This window comes from Plasmodium inui, assembly GCF_000524495.1.
Source record: "Plasmodium inui San Antonio 1 unplaced genomic scaffold supercont1.15, whole genome shotgun sequence".
NCBI classification, from domain to species: Eukaryota; Apicomplexa; class Aconoidasida; order Haemosporida; family Plasmodiidae; genus Plasmodium; species Plasmodium inui.
In genome coordinates this window covers 47654-58845 of record NW_008481849.1, presented here as the reverse complement: position 1 = coordinate 58845, position 11192 = coordinate 47654, and the positions used below count along the sequence as shown (strand labels likewise).

The 11192-nt window shown below is 49.2% G+C and overlaps 4 protein-coding genes across 4 annotated transcripts; 1 reads left to right on the top strand and 3 right to left on the bottom strand.

Moving 5' to 3' along the window:
- Positions 1-30: 30 nt before the first annotated feature.
- On the bottom strand, positions 31-2274 carry C922_03483 (hypothetical protein; the record flags this gene model as incomplete). The annotated part of the gene is made up of 1 exon (XM_008819075.1): positions 31-2274. The coding sequence occupies one exon, from the start codon at positions 2272-2274 to the stop codon at positions 31-33; it is 2244 nt and encodes a 747-aa protein (XP_008817297.1).
- Positions 2275-2575: 301 nt separating this feature from the next.
- Positions 2576-3371, bottom strand: C922_03482 (hypothetical protein; the record flags this gene model as incomplete). Its single annotated transcript, XM_008819074.1, has 3 exons — positions 2576-2668; positions 2968-3060; positions 3291-3371. The coding sequence occupies 3 exons, from the start codon at positions 3369-3371 to the stop codon at positions 2576-2578; spliced, it is 267 nt and encodes an 88-aa protein (XP_008817296.1).
- Positions 3372-4193: 822 nt separating this feature from the next.
- Positions 4194-7223, top strand: C922_03481 (hypothetical protein; the record flags this gene model as incomplete). Its single annotated transcript, XM_008819073.1, has 1 exon — positions 4194-7223. One exon carries the CDS (start codon positions 4194-4196, stop codon positions 7221-7223), a length of 3030 nt encoding a protein of 1009 aa, XP_008817295.1.
- Positions 7224-7577: 354 nt separating this feature from the next.
- On the bottom strand, positions 7578-9412 carry C922_03480 (T-complex protein 1, gamma subunit; the record flags this gene model as incomplete). The annotated part of the gene is made up of 2 exons (XM_008819072.1): positions 7578-9125; positions 9326-9412. The coding sequence occupies 2 exons, from the start codon at positions 9410-9412 to the stop codon at positions 7578-7580; spliced, it is 1635 nt and encodes a 544-aa protein (XP_008817294.1).
- Positions 9413-11192: the final 1780 nt, after the last annotated feature.

The following is an 11192-nucleotide window of genomic DNA, read 5'->3' as shown; positions in this document are numbered from 1 at the left end:
TTTCGGGAAGGCACACGCGCGGGATGGGCTCTAGACGATCTTCCCCCGCGAGATGGCGGCCGCGATGTTCTGTCGGAAGGCGGGTACGTCGGCCATTGGACTAAGGCAGTCCTCTTCGAGGGGGTCTTCTCGAGTGTCTTTGCGAATGTCCTTTGGAGTGTCTCCTGGAGTGTCCCCTTGAGCGTCTTCGCCGCTTCGTGGGTATGCTCCTCCTGGTGGGCCCACCTGGACACGTCGCTTCGTGCGTCCCTTATCGCTGCGGCTATCATCTCTACCGCTCCCATCGCTTCGGCTATCATCTCTGCCGCTACCATCGCTTCGGCTATCATCTCTGCCGCTACCATCGCTACCGCTATCATCTCTGCCGCTCTTCCCCTTTCCGTCCGAAGAGACGTCCCTCATGACAAAGTCCCCAACGGATTCATCAAAGCAGAGCTTTTTACTCAAATAGACATATTGCTTCTTCTTTTTAAACGTCTTTTTCAGTTCGTTAATTAAAATTTGACAGCTCAAATTTGAGGGAGCTTTGCTTCCATGCGGGTCGACACTTGGGTGCGGAGAAGATCCCTCCTTGGTGTGTCTCTTGTCCGTTTTGTTAGCAATCCCGCACGATGCCAGGTGACTGTCCATTGGTCCATTGGTATACTTACCCTCTGTGCGATTCTCCTCTTTTTGCGCCGTCAGGGATTGCCCCATCGAGGGGTCTTCAACGGAGGTACTCTCCTCTTGGCGCTTCCTCTCCCCCTGCGTTGCCGCCTCAGCGGTTCTACTGTGATACAAATAAATGGCATACGTCAAGGTGCCATCCCTTTGTTGTTCCTTCCTTTGCGAGGTGGGATCATCATTTGGACTTTCTGCATTTTTTGCATTTTTTTCACTTGTTCCATTTTTTTCACTTTTTTCACTTTTTTCAGTTTCTCCCCCCGTGTGGGCGCTTGCCGGTTCCGTTTCGTACACTTCCTTCTGTCTGGGGGGCTCATATGTAGGCACAAGTTCTTCCTGCCTAGCCAACTCTTGCGCCTGCCTTGGATTCTGCTTCACGAACATTTTAGATGCACCCCTGGGATGTTCACCTTTGATTCGATTGATGATGCTCAGGCAGAGGCGCAGTTTGGTTTGCAGCGCGTCGTATATGTGGAGCTCGCCATCAGGCAGGTCACCATCATTAGCAGCATCGTTAGCGTCATCATGATCGTCGCCTTCATCATCGTCACCTTCATCATCGTCCCCATCGGGGTAGTTGCCCTCTGCACAGATGGGTGCCTCCTCCCCTGTCAGGTCCTGACTCATATGCGCTACCGATTCGATGAGCAGACGAAATAGCTCGTCTGATGCAGCCCTCCCCTCGCAACATCTCTCATACAGCTTCTTCTTCTCCATGGCATGTATGTAACGTGTTAAAATGAAGAGGCTCCTGCATAAGCAATAAATGGACATCATCGTCAACAGCATGAGGTGGAGACAGGAGAAAACTTTTTTTCCTGTGTGTAGGACAATTTCATAAAAAGGATGAAGAAAGGAAAATTCTTCACTGCGCATCATTATGTGATACTCCCTTTGATATTTCTCCTTGTAGAGGTCTCGTATGTTTTTGTAGAGGGTCTGTTCGTCTGGGTAGGGAAGGTGCTGCGCCTGTTGGTTAAACCGCCGCTCCCGTTGGTGAAGCTGCCCCTCCGCTTTGTCGCCTTCCCCGGGGTGGCCCAGCAGCGCGACAAACAAATTGAGGTAAGCCCCTCGCAAGACCCACAGATTGCTCACCCGACTAGGAGTCGACATCAACTCAGCTTTTTCATTTATCTCCTCAGCAAAGAAGACTTCACTGCATTGCGTCCCATAAAGGAAGAAGTAAACACGGGTGATGCATTTCATCATTCCTTCTATGCTCCTGTACACACCATCAACCATTGGACGCACTGTTCTGAAGGTCGATTTGTTGCTTCCGTTTTTTCCTCCGCTCTGGTGCATTTGTAGTAGAAGCAGCTGAATCAGTTGCTGAAATGCTTCTTCGTTTTTTCGATAGAGGAAGCTCATCGGCACATTGCCTACTGCGTGTTTTAACCACTTCGAAAAAAGAAACAACAGGAGTAGTTTTGCCAGCAGGGGGAACTTCACCGATAGGGGGATTAGAAGGTAGGGGAGCTTGCGGAGGGGGGAGGACTTTCCCCAAACCGTTGTTTGGCTACTCCCTTTTATCGATGTCTTTCCCGGTTGGCTTCCCTCTGCGGGAGCGAAGACACCTCCCTGGGCGTTCCTTTTATCCTCCCCCTTTCCCATTTCGTTCGATCACAGCGAGGTTTACACCTTTTGCACGTTTTGCACGTTTTGCACGTTTGGAGTTTCACTCAGTGAGGAGGTAAAGTCTCATGGGTACAGCGGCGTACCGCACGAGTGGGAAAAAAAAAAAAAATGGGAGCCACACAAGGAGTGACACGCAAGGGATGCATGACAAGAGTGTAACGCTGAAGTGGGGACGCGGTGATGTGGTGACGTGGAGACGTAGTAACGTGGTGACGTGGCTTCCCCGCTACACAGCTCCTGGGGAGGAAACCTACTCATTCGGGCACGAGTTTCCTTCCTAACTCGAAAAAATGGACCTCGTAACGTTCACCCCAGAGTCACATAACTTGTTGTAAACCACTTCGTTCTCTTCGCACATTTTGTAATTCGCCTGAACAGGGACAGAAAAAAAAAAAGTAAAATAAAAATAAAAAATAAAATAAAAAATAAAAAATAAAATAAAAAAAAAAAATAAAAATATAAAAAAACCAAACTAGCCGCTTCACCAACTGTAGGGCACAGAAATGCACACTTCGGCCACATTGCGGGGGACACACAAAATTGTCTGATTGTCCCTATCTGTGGCATGGGCGCTCCACTGTGTAATTGCTTCCCCTGTGGTGGATAGCCAACGTATAGAGTTGTACAGGCCTTCCCGACTTGTGGTTAGCTGTTGCCATTTTGGCTTACCTTGGCCAGGTAAACTATTGGCAGCGTGAAGAGGAAGACGGAAAAGAGGTTGAAGGAGAAGAAGATCTTCCGGTCATTTTCGGCCATGTTGAACTGGGGGAGGGGATGAGAAGCGGGACAGCGGATGAGAATCGGAGAGGGGATGAATATGAATATCGGGACAACGGATAAGAAGCCGGACAGCGGGGTATACTCATGCACACCTACACACGAGTGTTCTCATCTGCTGACGCTCGTGCGTGTCAACCCGTTTTGTAGGCCCCTTGGGAAGTTTCGCAACGCGGTGACGGCGCACCTCGCCGTTGGCCCTTCGTGTGACTCACTCGTCTCATGTTTCTGTTCACGGTCATGGGGGTGGGGATCCTAACGTACTTGAGCGTGGAGAAGAAGGCAGCCTTCTTCATTCTGGCGCACTTCGGGGCGGGAGAAGTCGGTTAAGATTACTATATGGTGTTTTGCCGTTTTGCCGTTTTGCTGTTTTGCCGTTTTGCTGTTTTGCCGTTTTGCTGTTTTGCCGTTTTGCTGTTTTGCTCATCTGTGTAGCGTTTTACTTAGCGGTTTTCCATCCAATGAAACATTTTTGCTGACGCCTTGGGGGTCTCCACTCGTTCGCGTTAGCAAAGTCGCGTTAGCAAAGTCACGTTAGCGAAGGGTTGGTTTATCTCCAGCCATGCAGTACCCCCAGCCATTCAATACCTCCAGCCATGCAGTACCTCGTGCCGTATGTACACCTGCAACGGGTAGAAGCCAATTCCCAGTTTGGTCGTTTCCTCCTGTGTGCCCCTTGTTACTCTCGTAAGCGGGGGGCAAAAAAATAAAAAAAAAAAATAAGAAAAAAAAAATAAAAAAAAAAAATAAGAAAAAAAAAATAAAAAAAAAAAATAAAAAAAACAGATAAGCAAAACGCTTAGCTGAGTGGCTGTGGCGCCGACTGTTTGAAGTGTATCAAATTGTGCAGATTGCACAGATTGTGAGACCCCGCGGAAGAGAGCCCCCCACGGGGTGACCTCTCGTGTGGTAAATCAAACACGTTGTTGCGGGTATGCCCCTTGCTTCGTTAGTACCTCCTGAGTAACGCTCAAATTGGCGCAACATGGCACAGGACTGTAAGCCACTCGGTCACAAACACACTCCTTCGCTCTCTCTCTCGCTGGATCGTTAAAGGGGACTACACAGAATGGACGACCTGTCAGGACCTCCACTCGTTGTTGACCCTGTTAAGAAAAATGAGGAGGATACACATTGGCTTGACTCTTCTCCTCTATTGCACGGTGCTGAATGTACTGCATGCGATATTGAAGCGATGTCCTGGGGTGACAAAGAGGGACCCTCTGCATAACAAAGGGCTTGGTTACATCTCGTCCCTGGAGAAGCAGAACACTGCGAACAGCGTCCACCTCAAACACATAACACTGATAAAGAGAAAAAAAAAAAAGTTCATTCTTGCGAAAAAAAAAAGAGACCCTAATATGTTAATTACGTTGCGCGCTTCGCAGCAGGAGGGCGCGGATGGGATCAGGAGGAGTCCCCCCCTGTGCATGCTCAGTCAGGATTGTCAGGACCCCTCAGATGGGAGAAGCGGCCAATCGGGTGGAAGTGGGGAAGACGGTGGAGACTTCCAAGGAGGAGGCTTCCCAGATGGAGATTTGCCAGACGGAGACTTCCCCGATGGAGACTTCCCAGACGGAGGGGGCGAGGCGGACGCCACGAACGGAGGCCAACCCCACAGGCAGTTGCAGCCCGCGAGTGAGGCCCTGTCCCCCAGCTCCCCGGGACACGACGACGGGGATGACGTGGAAGATGACACAGATGCGAGGAGGAAGAAAAAGAAAAGAAGGAAGCAGTCAAAGGAGGGGAGGGGCAACCCCATCGAGGGGAGCAATAACCCAACCGAGGAGGATAGACAACACGACAGAAACGAAGACATGCTCAACGTAGACACTCCGGAGTACAACGCGCACCTCTCCGATATAGAGAACACCTATTTGAAGAAAGCTGAGACGATGGACAAGAAAGATCTAGCTGGTCTGGACAAGGAAAAAATGATAGAGGAGTATAATCGGTTGGTACAGATTCTCAAAGAAAGTGGAAATAAAAAAATGATGCAATATGAAGGGAACGAGAAGAAAAACATCTACGAACTAAACGAAAGAGTGATTAACAGCTCGAGGAAGCTAAACCTGGAGAAGATGAAAAAAGAGATCGAGAAGTCCTTCACCCCAAATGATGCTGTGGAGAAGAAGATCCACGATTACATGTACATGTTTACGCAGTCTAGCAGTCCTCCTGCCGAGGCTAGCGATCCGTCTGCTCAGGTTAGCGGTCCGCCTGCTCAGGTTAGCGGTCCGCCTGCTCAGGTTAGCGGTCCGTCTGCCCAGGTTAGCGGTCCATCTTCCCAGGTTAGCGGTCCATCTTCCCAGGTTAGCGGCCCGTCTGCCGGCACTACGGATGGTTCCACAGTAGGTAGCTTCACTCGTGATGGCTCCACTCCAGATGGTACCCCTAACAGCAGCGCGAGGGATGCTGACGCCCCCCGGGAAGAACTGATCCAGGAGCACGAGGAAAGGGAAAACAGAGAAATCCTGAGGCGCCTCTCCCGGGGGGACTACAGCGGAGTAGACAAGTTTCACTTTAAGTTCTCCGCGAAGGATCTGGATAGGATGAAAGATATCGAGTCAACGGAGGAAGAATCGGCAGAAGAGAGAAAACTAATCGACGCTGCCTTCGACAGGATAATGAAGGACAACACGGTCGTGAAGGAGATGAAGGGAAGAGAGAAGACCTTCCTCCAGCTGTACGAGCAGGGGCGGAGGGAGAACATAATAGAGCGCGACGAGGAGGTAGAAAATTTGAAGTATTACAATGAGATGCAGATGCAGAGGGAGAGGGAGAGGAGCGGAGGCGGCCAAAATGGAGACACTGCCGAGAGTAGCGGCGAGACGAGCGGCGGGACGAGCGGCGGGACTGGCCAGACTGGCCGCCAGACCGGCGAACTGATCGACAGGAAACTATTCTTCAACCGCGTGTCTTCCCAATTCGTGGACATCAAGAAGGAGGACATAGAAGAAATGAGTGAGGCGCAAGTAAGAGACGAGCTGAGGAAGAGGGGATACCCCACCTTCGGTTCCATCAAAGAAATTAAAATGAGACTTGAAGACGTCATGCGGATAAGGAAGAACCACGAATACGACATCAGGACCATCCTAAAGAACCCCGAGAAACATGTCCTCTCCCACATACGATTGGACAAATTAAAAGAGAACTTAAAGGAGTTTAAGGAGAATGAGCGCTATGGAGACACCGAATCGAAGATCAAGCAACTCGACGCCTCCATGGAGATATCGAACTTTATTAACGACCCGGTGGATTACCTACGTATAGATACTACGGATCAGTTCGCAGGGGAGACAGAGGGGCACTCCATTGGAGGGCACCCCGTTGGAGGGCACCCCCTTGGTGGATACTCACCTGGAGGACCCCTCCCTGGAGAGCGCCCCCCTGCAGAAGAAGATCTGTCCAAAGTACCCATCGTCAATGACTGCGACTTTAGTGAGCAGATCTCAATGGCGGAAAAACTCCGAAAGAACTTCACCTTAGAAGGAGACGAGAGACAACCAGACGAAGTGATTCGATTCGGAAGTGAAGAAGAGACGGACCAGTCATCTCCATCCTCATCGGAGAGGGAACTGCAGGAACAGAAGGAGGAAATGTACCGGAAGGAAGTCCTAAAATTCGGAGGACTACAAGAGACGGTACAAGAATTCCACTCCAAACACAGCTTGCCTCTCGACTTCATCGGAGATTTCATATGTAAAATGTCCAGTCAAACTACGAGCAGTATAAATAGGTATTGGAAAAGGAGCAAAGGAGAGTCGGAAGCTTTGAAAAAAAACCAACTAGAGATGCTAATGTGTGCTCATTCCATAAACAGAGATTTTATTGTGCCCAAATTTGTCGACACGAATGAGCTGATCAGCAGGTACCTCACGACGAAGGACATCGTTACTCTCATTGAATATAGTAACATGGCGGACCCTGTTGATATTATTCATTTTTACTCTCCGGAGACCATCTTCATGCTGAGTGAGGAGTATGGAATCACTGTGGATAGGGTGATCGATATGTGCACTCGTCTGAACATCCGGCTGCCCTTCGGCGGCGACACGCACCTCAACGCGAACTGCTTCAATGTGCTCACTACGTACTTGGCGCGGGTGAGCGACGAGGACAAGCGGCTACGCGCAGAACGGCGGTAAGGTTTAGCTTGCCGTAGCCCCGTCTATGCCGCCAAGGGGGGTAAGCTTTAGCTGTGCCGTAGCCTCGGTGTTTATTCCCCTTTTATGCCCCCTTTTTTGTCCATCCATCCACGTAATTACTTTTTTTGTGACTTGCTCGAGTCGAGCGAAAAGTTTGTCCGCGCGAGAGCGGGGCTTCTAGAAAAAAATGCTCACCTTTTTTCACAAGGTGTAGGAGGTGCGGTGTAGGTGTGGTGTAGGTGCGGCGTGGTTGCGGTATGCTTGGCATGGAACCGTGGACGCGTGGATGCCGTTCCGAGGAAGCCTGCTCAAAATGGCTATGTGGAGGCTGCCGCGAATCTGCTCCCAGGAGCCCTACTCGAACTCGCTCTGGACGGGCTTCTGCAGCTTGTCCTCCTTGCCGATGCCGCTGACGACGTCGTCGATGCGCAGAATCATGGCTGCTGCCTCGATGGCGCTCTTGTATATCTGCTTCTTAACAGCAAGGAGGTCCCAAATGTTCTCCGTGGACACATCGATGATCTCCCCCGTGATGCCATCCACCCCAAACTTCTCCCCTCCAGGGGTCTCGTGTCTTATCCTCAGCTCGTTAATCGTTTTTACTACATTGGCTCCGCTGTTCTGGGCCAAAATTTTGGGAATAATCTCAAGAGCAGAAGCGACGGCTTCCATTATGCTCTTCCTCGAATCATCATATTGGCTAGCTTGGCTGATGAGGTGTTGTCCGACCCTCATTTCAGTGCATCCCCCCCCATAGAGTAGTTTTCCTTCCAAAATTATATTCTTAGCCACGTTCATTCCGTCGTGAAGGTTCCTCTCGATTTCGTTAAGTACATCCTTTGTTGATCCTCTAAGTAGAATGGTGCATGCCCGTGGGTTCTCACATTCTACAAAATGGGAGTAATAATCATCTCCAATCTTTTTCACTTCAAATAAGCCGCACTTGGTTCCGATATCACTTTCGACAATTTCGTCACATCTGTTTACAATGGTAGCACCACTGATTCGTTCGAGTCTGTTTAGATCCGTTTTTCTAACTCTCCTAATAACACTGATGTTCTTTTTAACGAGGAAGTGTTGTGCCAGATCGGACACTCCCTTCTCTGTAACGACAACATCACATCTGCTGTCTATAATATGTTCACATAACTTTTTCACTTCTATTTCTTCCTGTAGGAGAAGTTTATTCCACGTTTCTTCATCAAGGATTTCGACATTGGTTTGACTTTCTGCCTTTTTATATTCTAAGGTACAATCGAGAAGAAGGATCCTTGGGTTCTTAATTCGTCTCCTCATTTTCGGATGAACGATGTCTTTATTCAGCATAACTCCTTTGAGGACATAACTATCTGTGATGTCTCCTCCAGGAATCTTCTCTACCTTCGCAAACCTTTTAATATCGATTTCTTTCCTTCCCATGACATTCGATTCTATTTTTACACACTGCACTGCCTGAAGAGCTAAAGTACTCACCATTTTGTTATACCGGTTGACAAACTTTGTGCTCAGACAAGAATCAATCGCTTTGAGTAAACTCGCTTCATCATTTATGTTCACCTCGATGGCAATAGAATCTAAAAATTTCACCACCTTGTTCAGTGCGTCCATGTAGCAGTTGACTATTATGGTCGGGTGTATCTTCTGCTTCAGAAATAACTCTGCTATGCTGAGTAACTCTCCTGAGAGGATCACCACGGAGGTTGTACCATCTCCTACTTCTTCATCTTGCGATCTGCTTAACTCGATGAGCGACTTGGCTGCCGGGTGTGCCACGTCAATTTCTCTAAGAATGGAGTTTCCATCGTTTGTTATCACTATGCCGCCTAGCGGGTCCAGCATCATCTTCAACATCGCCATGGGGCCCAGCGTCGTCTTCACGATTTCGCTCACGGCGCGGCTGGCCTGCAGGGGGGAGGGGTGGAGGTAACGAACACATTGGGGTGGGGAGTGCAACAAGAAGGTCATTAAAGCAGCATGATCATCAGCAAAGTTGCTAAACCAGCATGGTCACTAGAAATGTGGCTAAACCAGCATGGTCACTAGAAATGTGCCTATTCCCAACGTGGCCACCACCACCGTCGCAACCACCTGGCGCTCCTCACCTGTATGTTGGACAACTGGGTCTTGCGACCCTCCTCCCTCTTCGTGTTCGGCTTGAAAACGAGGACTGCACCTGGATTCTTCAGCATCTGCGTGGGGTCACAAAGAAGGAGTAGTAAAAAGATGGGCTGTGAAGGGGAACACAAGAGATGATTGTCCTTCACTACCCAGTGGAGAGCTAAACCAACCGATGTTGTATTCACCACTTCTGCGTGTGTATGGGGAAGGGGGGCACTTTACCTTGACGGCTACGCGAGCGAGGGGATACTCTTTGGGGGAGGTGGTGGTTCTCCTCAGAAGGGGTGATATACTTATCTCCGCTAATTTGGAGGTAACCACTGGGGAAGCGCGAAGTGGATCAAGTGGTGGGCCACCGAAATGACAAAGTGATGGATGAGAGGAGAAAGATGAGCAATGATAGCAGGGAGGAGAAATAGAAAAAAAAAAAAACTTATTTAATCCCAAATGGGCATAAAAAAAAAACGATACATGGGGACACAAAAAAATACCACAGCAGTTGGCAGCAAAATTGCACGTGACGAGAAAGGCTTAAACCACGCGGGGATGTAGGAGAAAAAAAAAAAAAAATCAGCAACGAGAGGTAGCCTTAGCAGGGCTGGAATATCACTCCAAAGGGTTTTTTTTACTCCTAAAAAAAAGTACACAACCGTGGTTCCTACAAACTGCGTACGGTGGTCCCGCTGTACACAGGGGTGGCTCCTCAGTGGGGGCGTCCCTATCACCCTTCTGCTATGCAGCTGCTGAGGTACCACATTTTCGGCGCCCCTCGGGAGAAAAGTAGAGCACCCGTATTTTCACTGCTTGCCTGGTTTGCCGGCTGTCAGTTGGTTCTCTCTTTTGTTGACGTTCGCAAAGGCAGAAAGGGCATGAACGAATGGGTGCATGAAGCTTCACCACCCACCCTGGCATTTTCCCCATCGAGCTTAATCATTGGCAGCGCCCCTTCACCCCTCCCCCCCGTTCGTACACTGTGTAACGCTTATCGCATCGTTGGAAGGGCAGTCATTCTCCTCACAAGCAGAGCTAAACCGTGAGGATGTTCCCGAGAAGAAAAAAAAAAGGGGGGATGGAAAAAAACGCCTCCCTACGGCCTCCTCTTTCCTAAATGAGGACCCCACTATGTCTCATGGCGTCAAGTGGAAATCGCCCAGTTGGAACACAATGCGAGGTGGCACTCACCAATTTTTGCATTTGGAATCTCGCATTTGGCATCTCGCATTTGGCATCTCGCACTTCGCATTCATGCGTAGTTTTTTTTTTCCCCCCACCCTCCCCCATGTTAAAAACCCTTTTAGGGGTTGAAATTATCCCTCAGAAGAGGAGCTTAACTCCATCACCCCGATGGCGGCAGCGCGGGCAATTGGACGTTGTCCCACTTAGCACGGGAACACTGCTTCGTCGTTACAAAAAAATGAGCAAACGGGAAAAGAATGTTATGCCAAGTTGTTCCCCCGCGGGTGCCACCTCTGTGTGTGCAAAAAATGAGAAGGTTTTCAAAGAAGATACATCCGTTGTTCCCACAAAGGTGTGAAAAAAGAAGAGGAAGGGGAAGAATGTCCTTTTTTTTTTTTTTTAGTTCTAGCCACGTGTGGCCATTTCATCCCTCCGCTTTTTAAAAAGATCGCCTTTTTACCTGAACAAGTCAGAAAAAGGCAATCCCATTCAACGCAACTCAATGCATTTTTTTTTTTTTTGCAAAATGGCTACCTCGTTAGAGTTAAAGCTAGCCATGTCCAGGGTGCCCATTTGATGGCCCTCTCAACCGCACCAATGTAGGACTCTACTTACGCAGCGCGTTTTTTCTTTTTACGATTGTGGGACGTACACTAGGATGGGATATTTTAACTC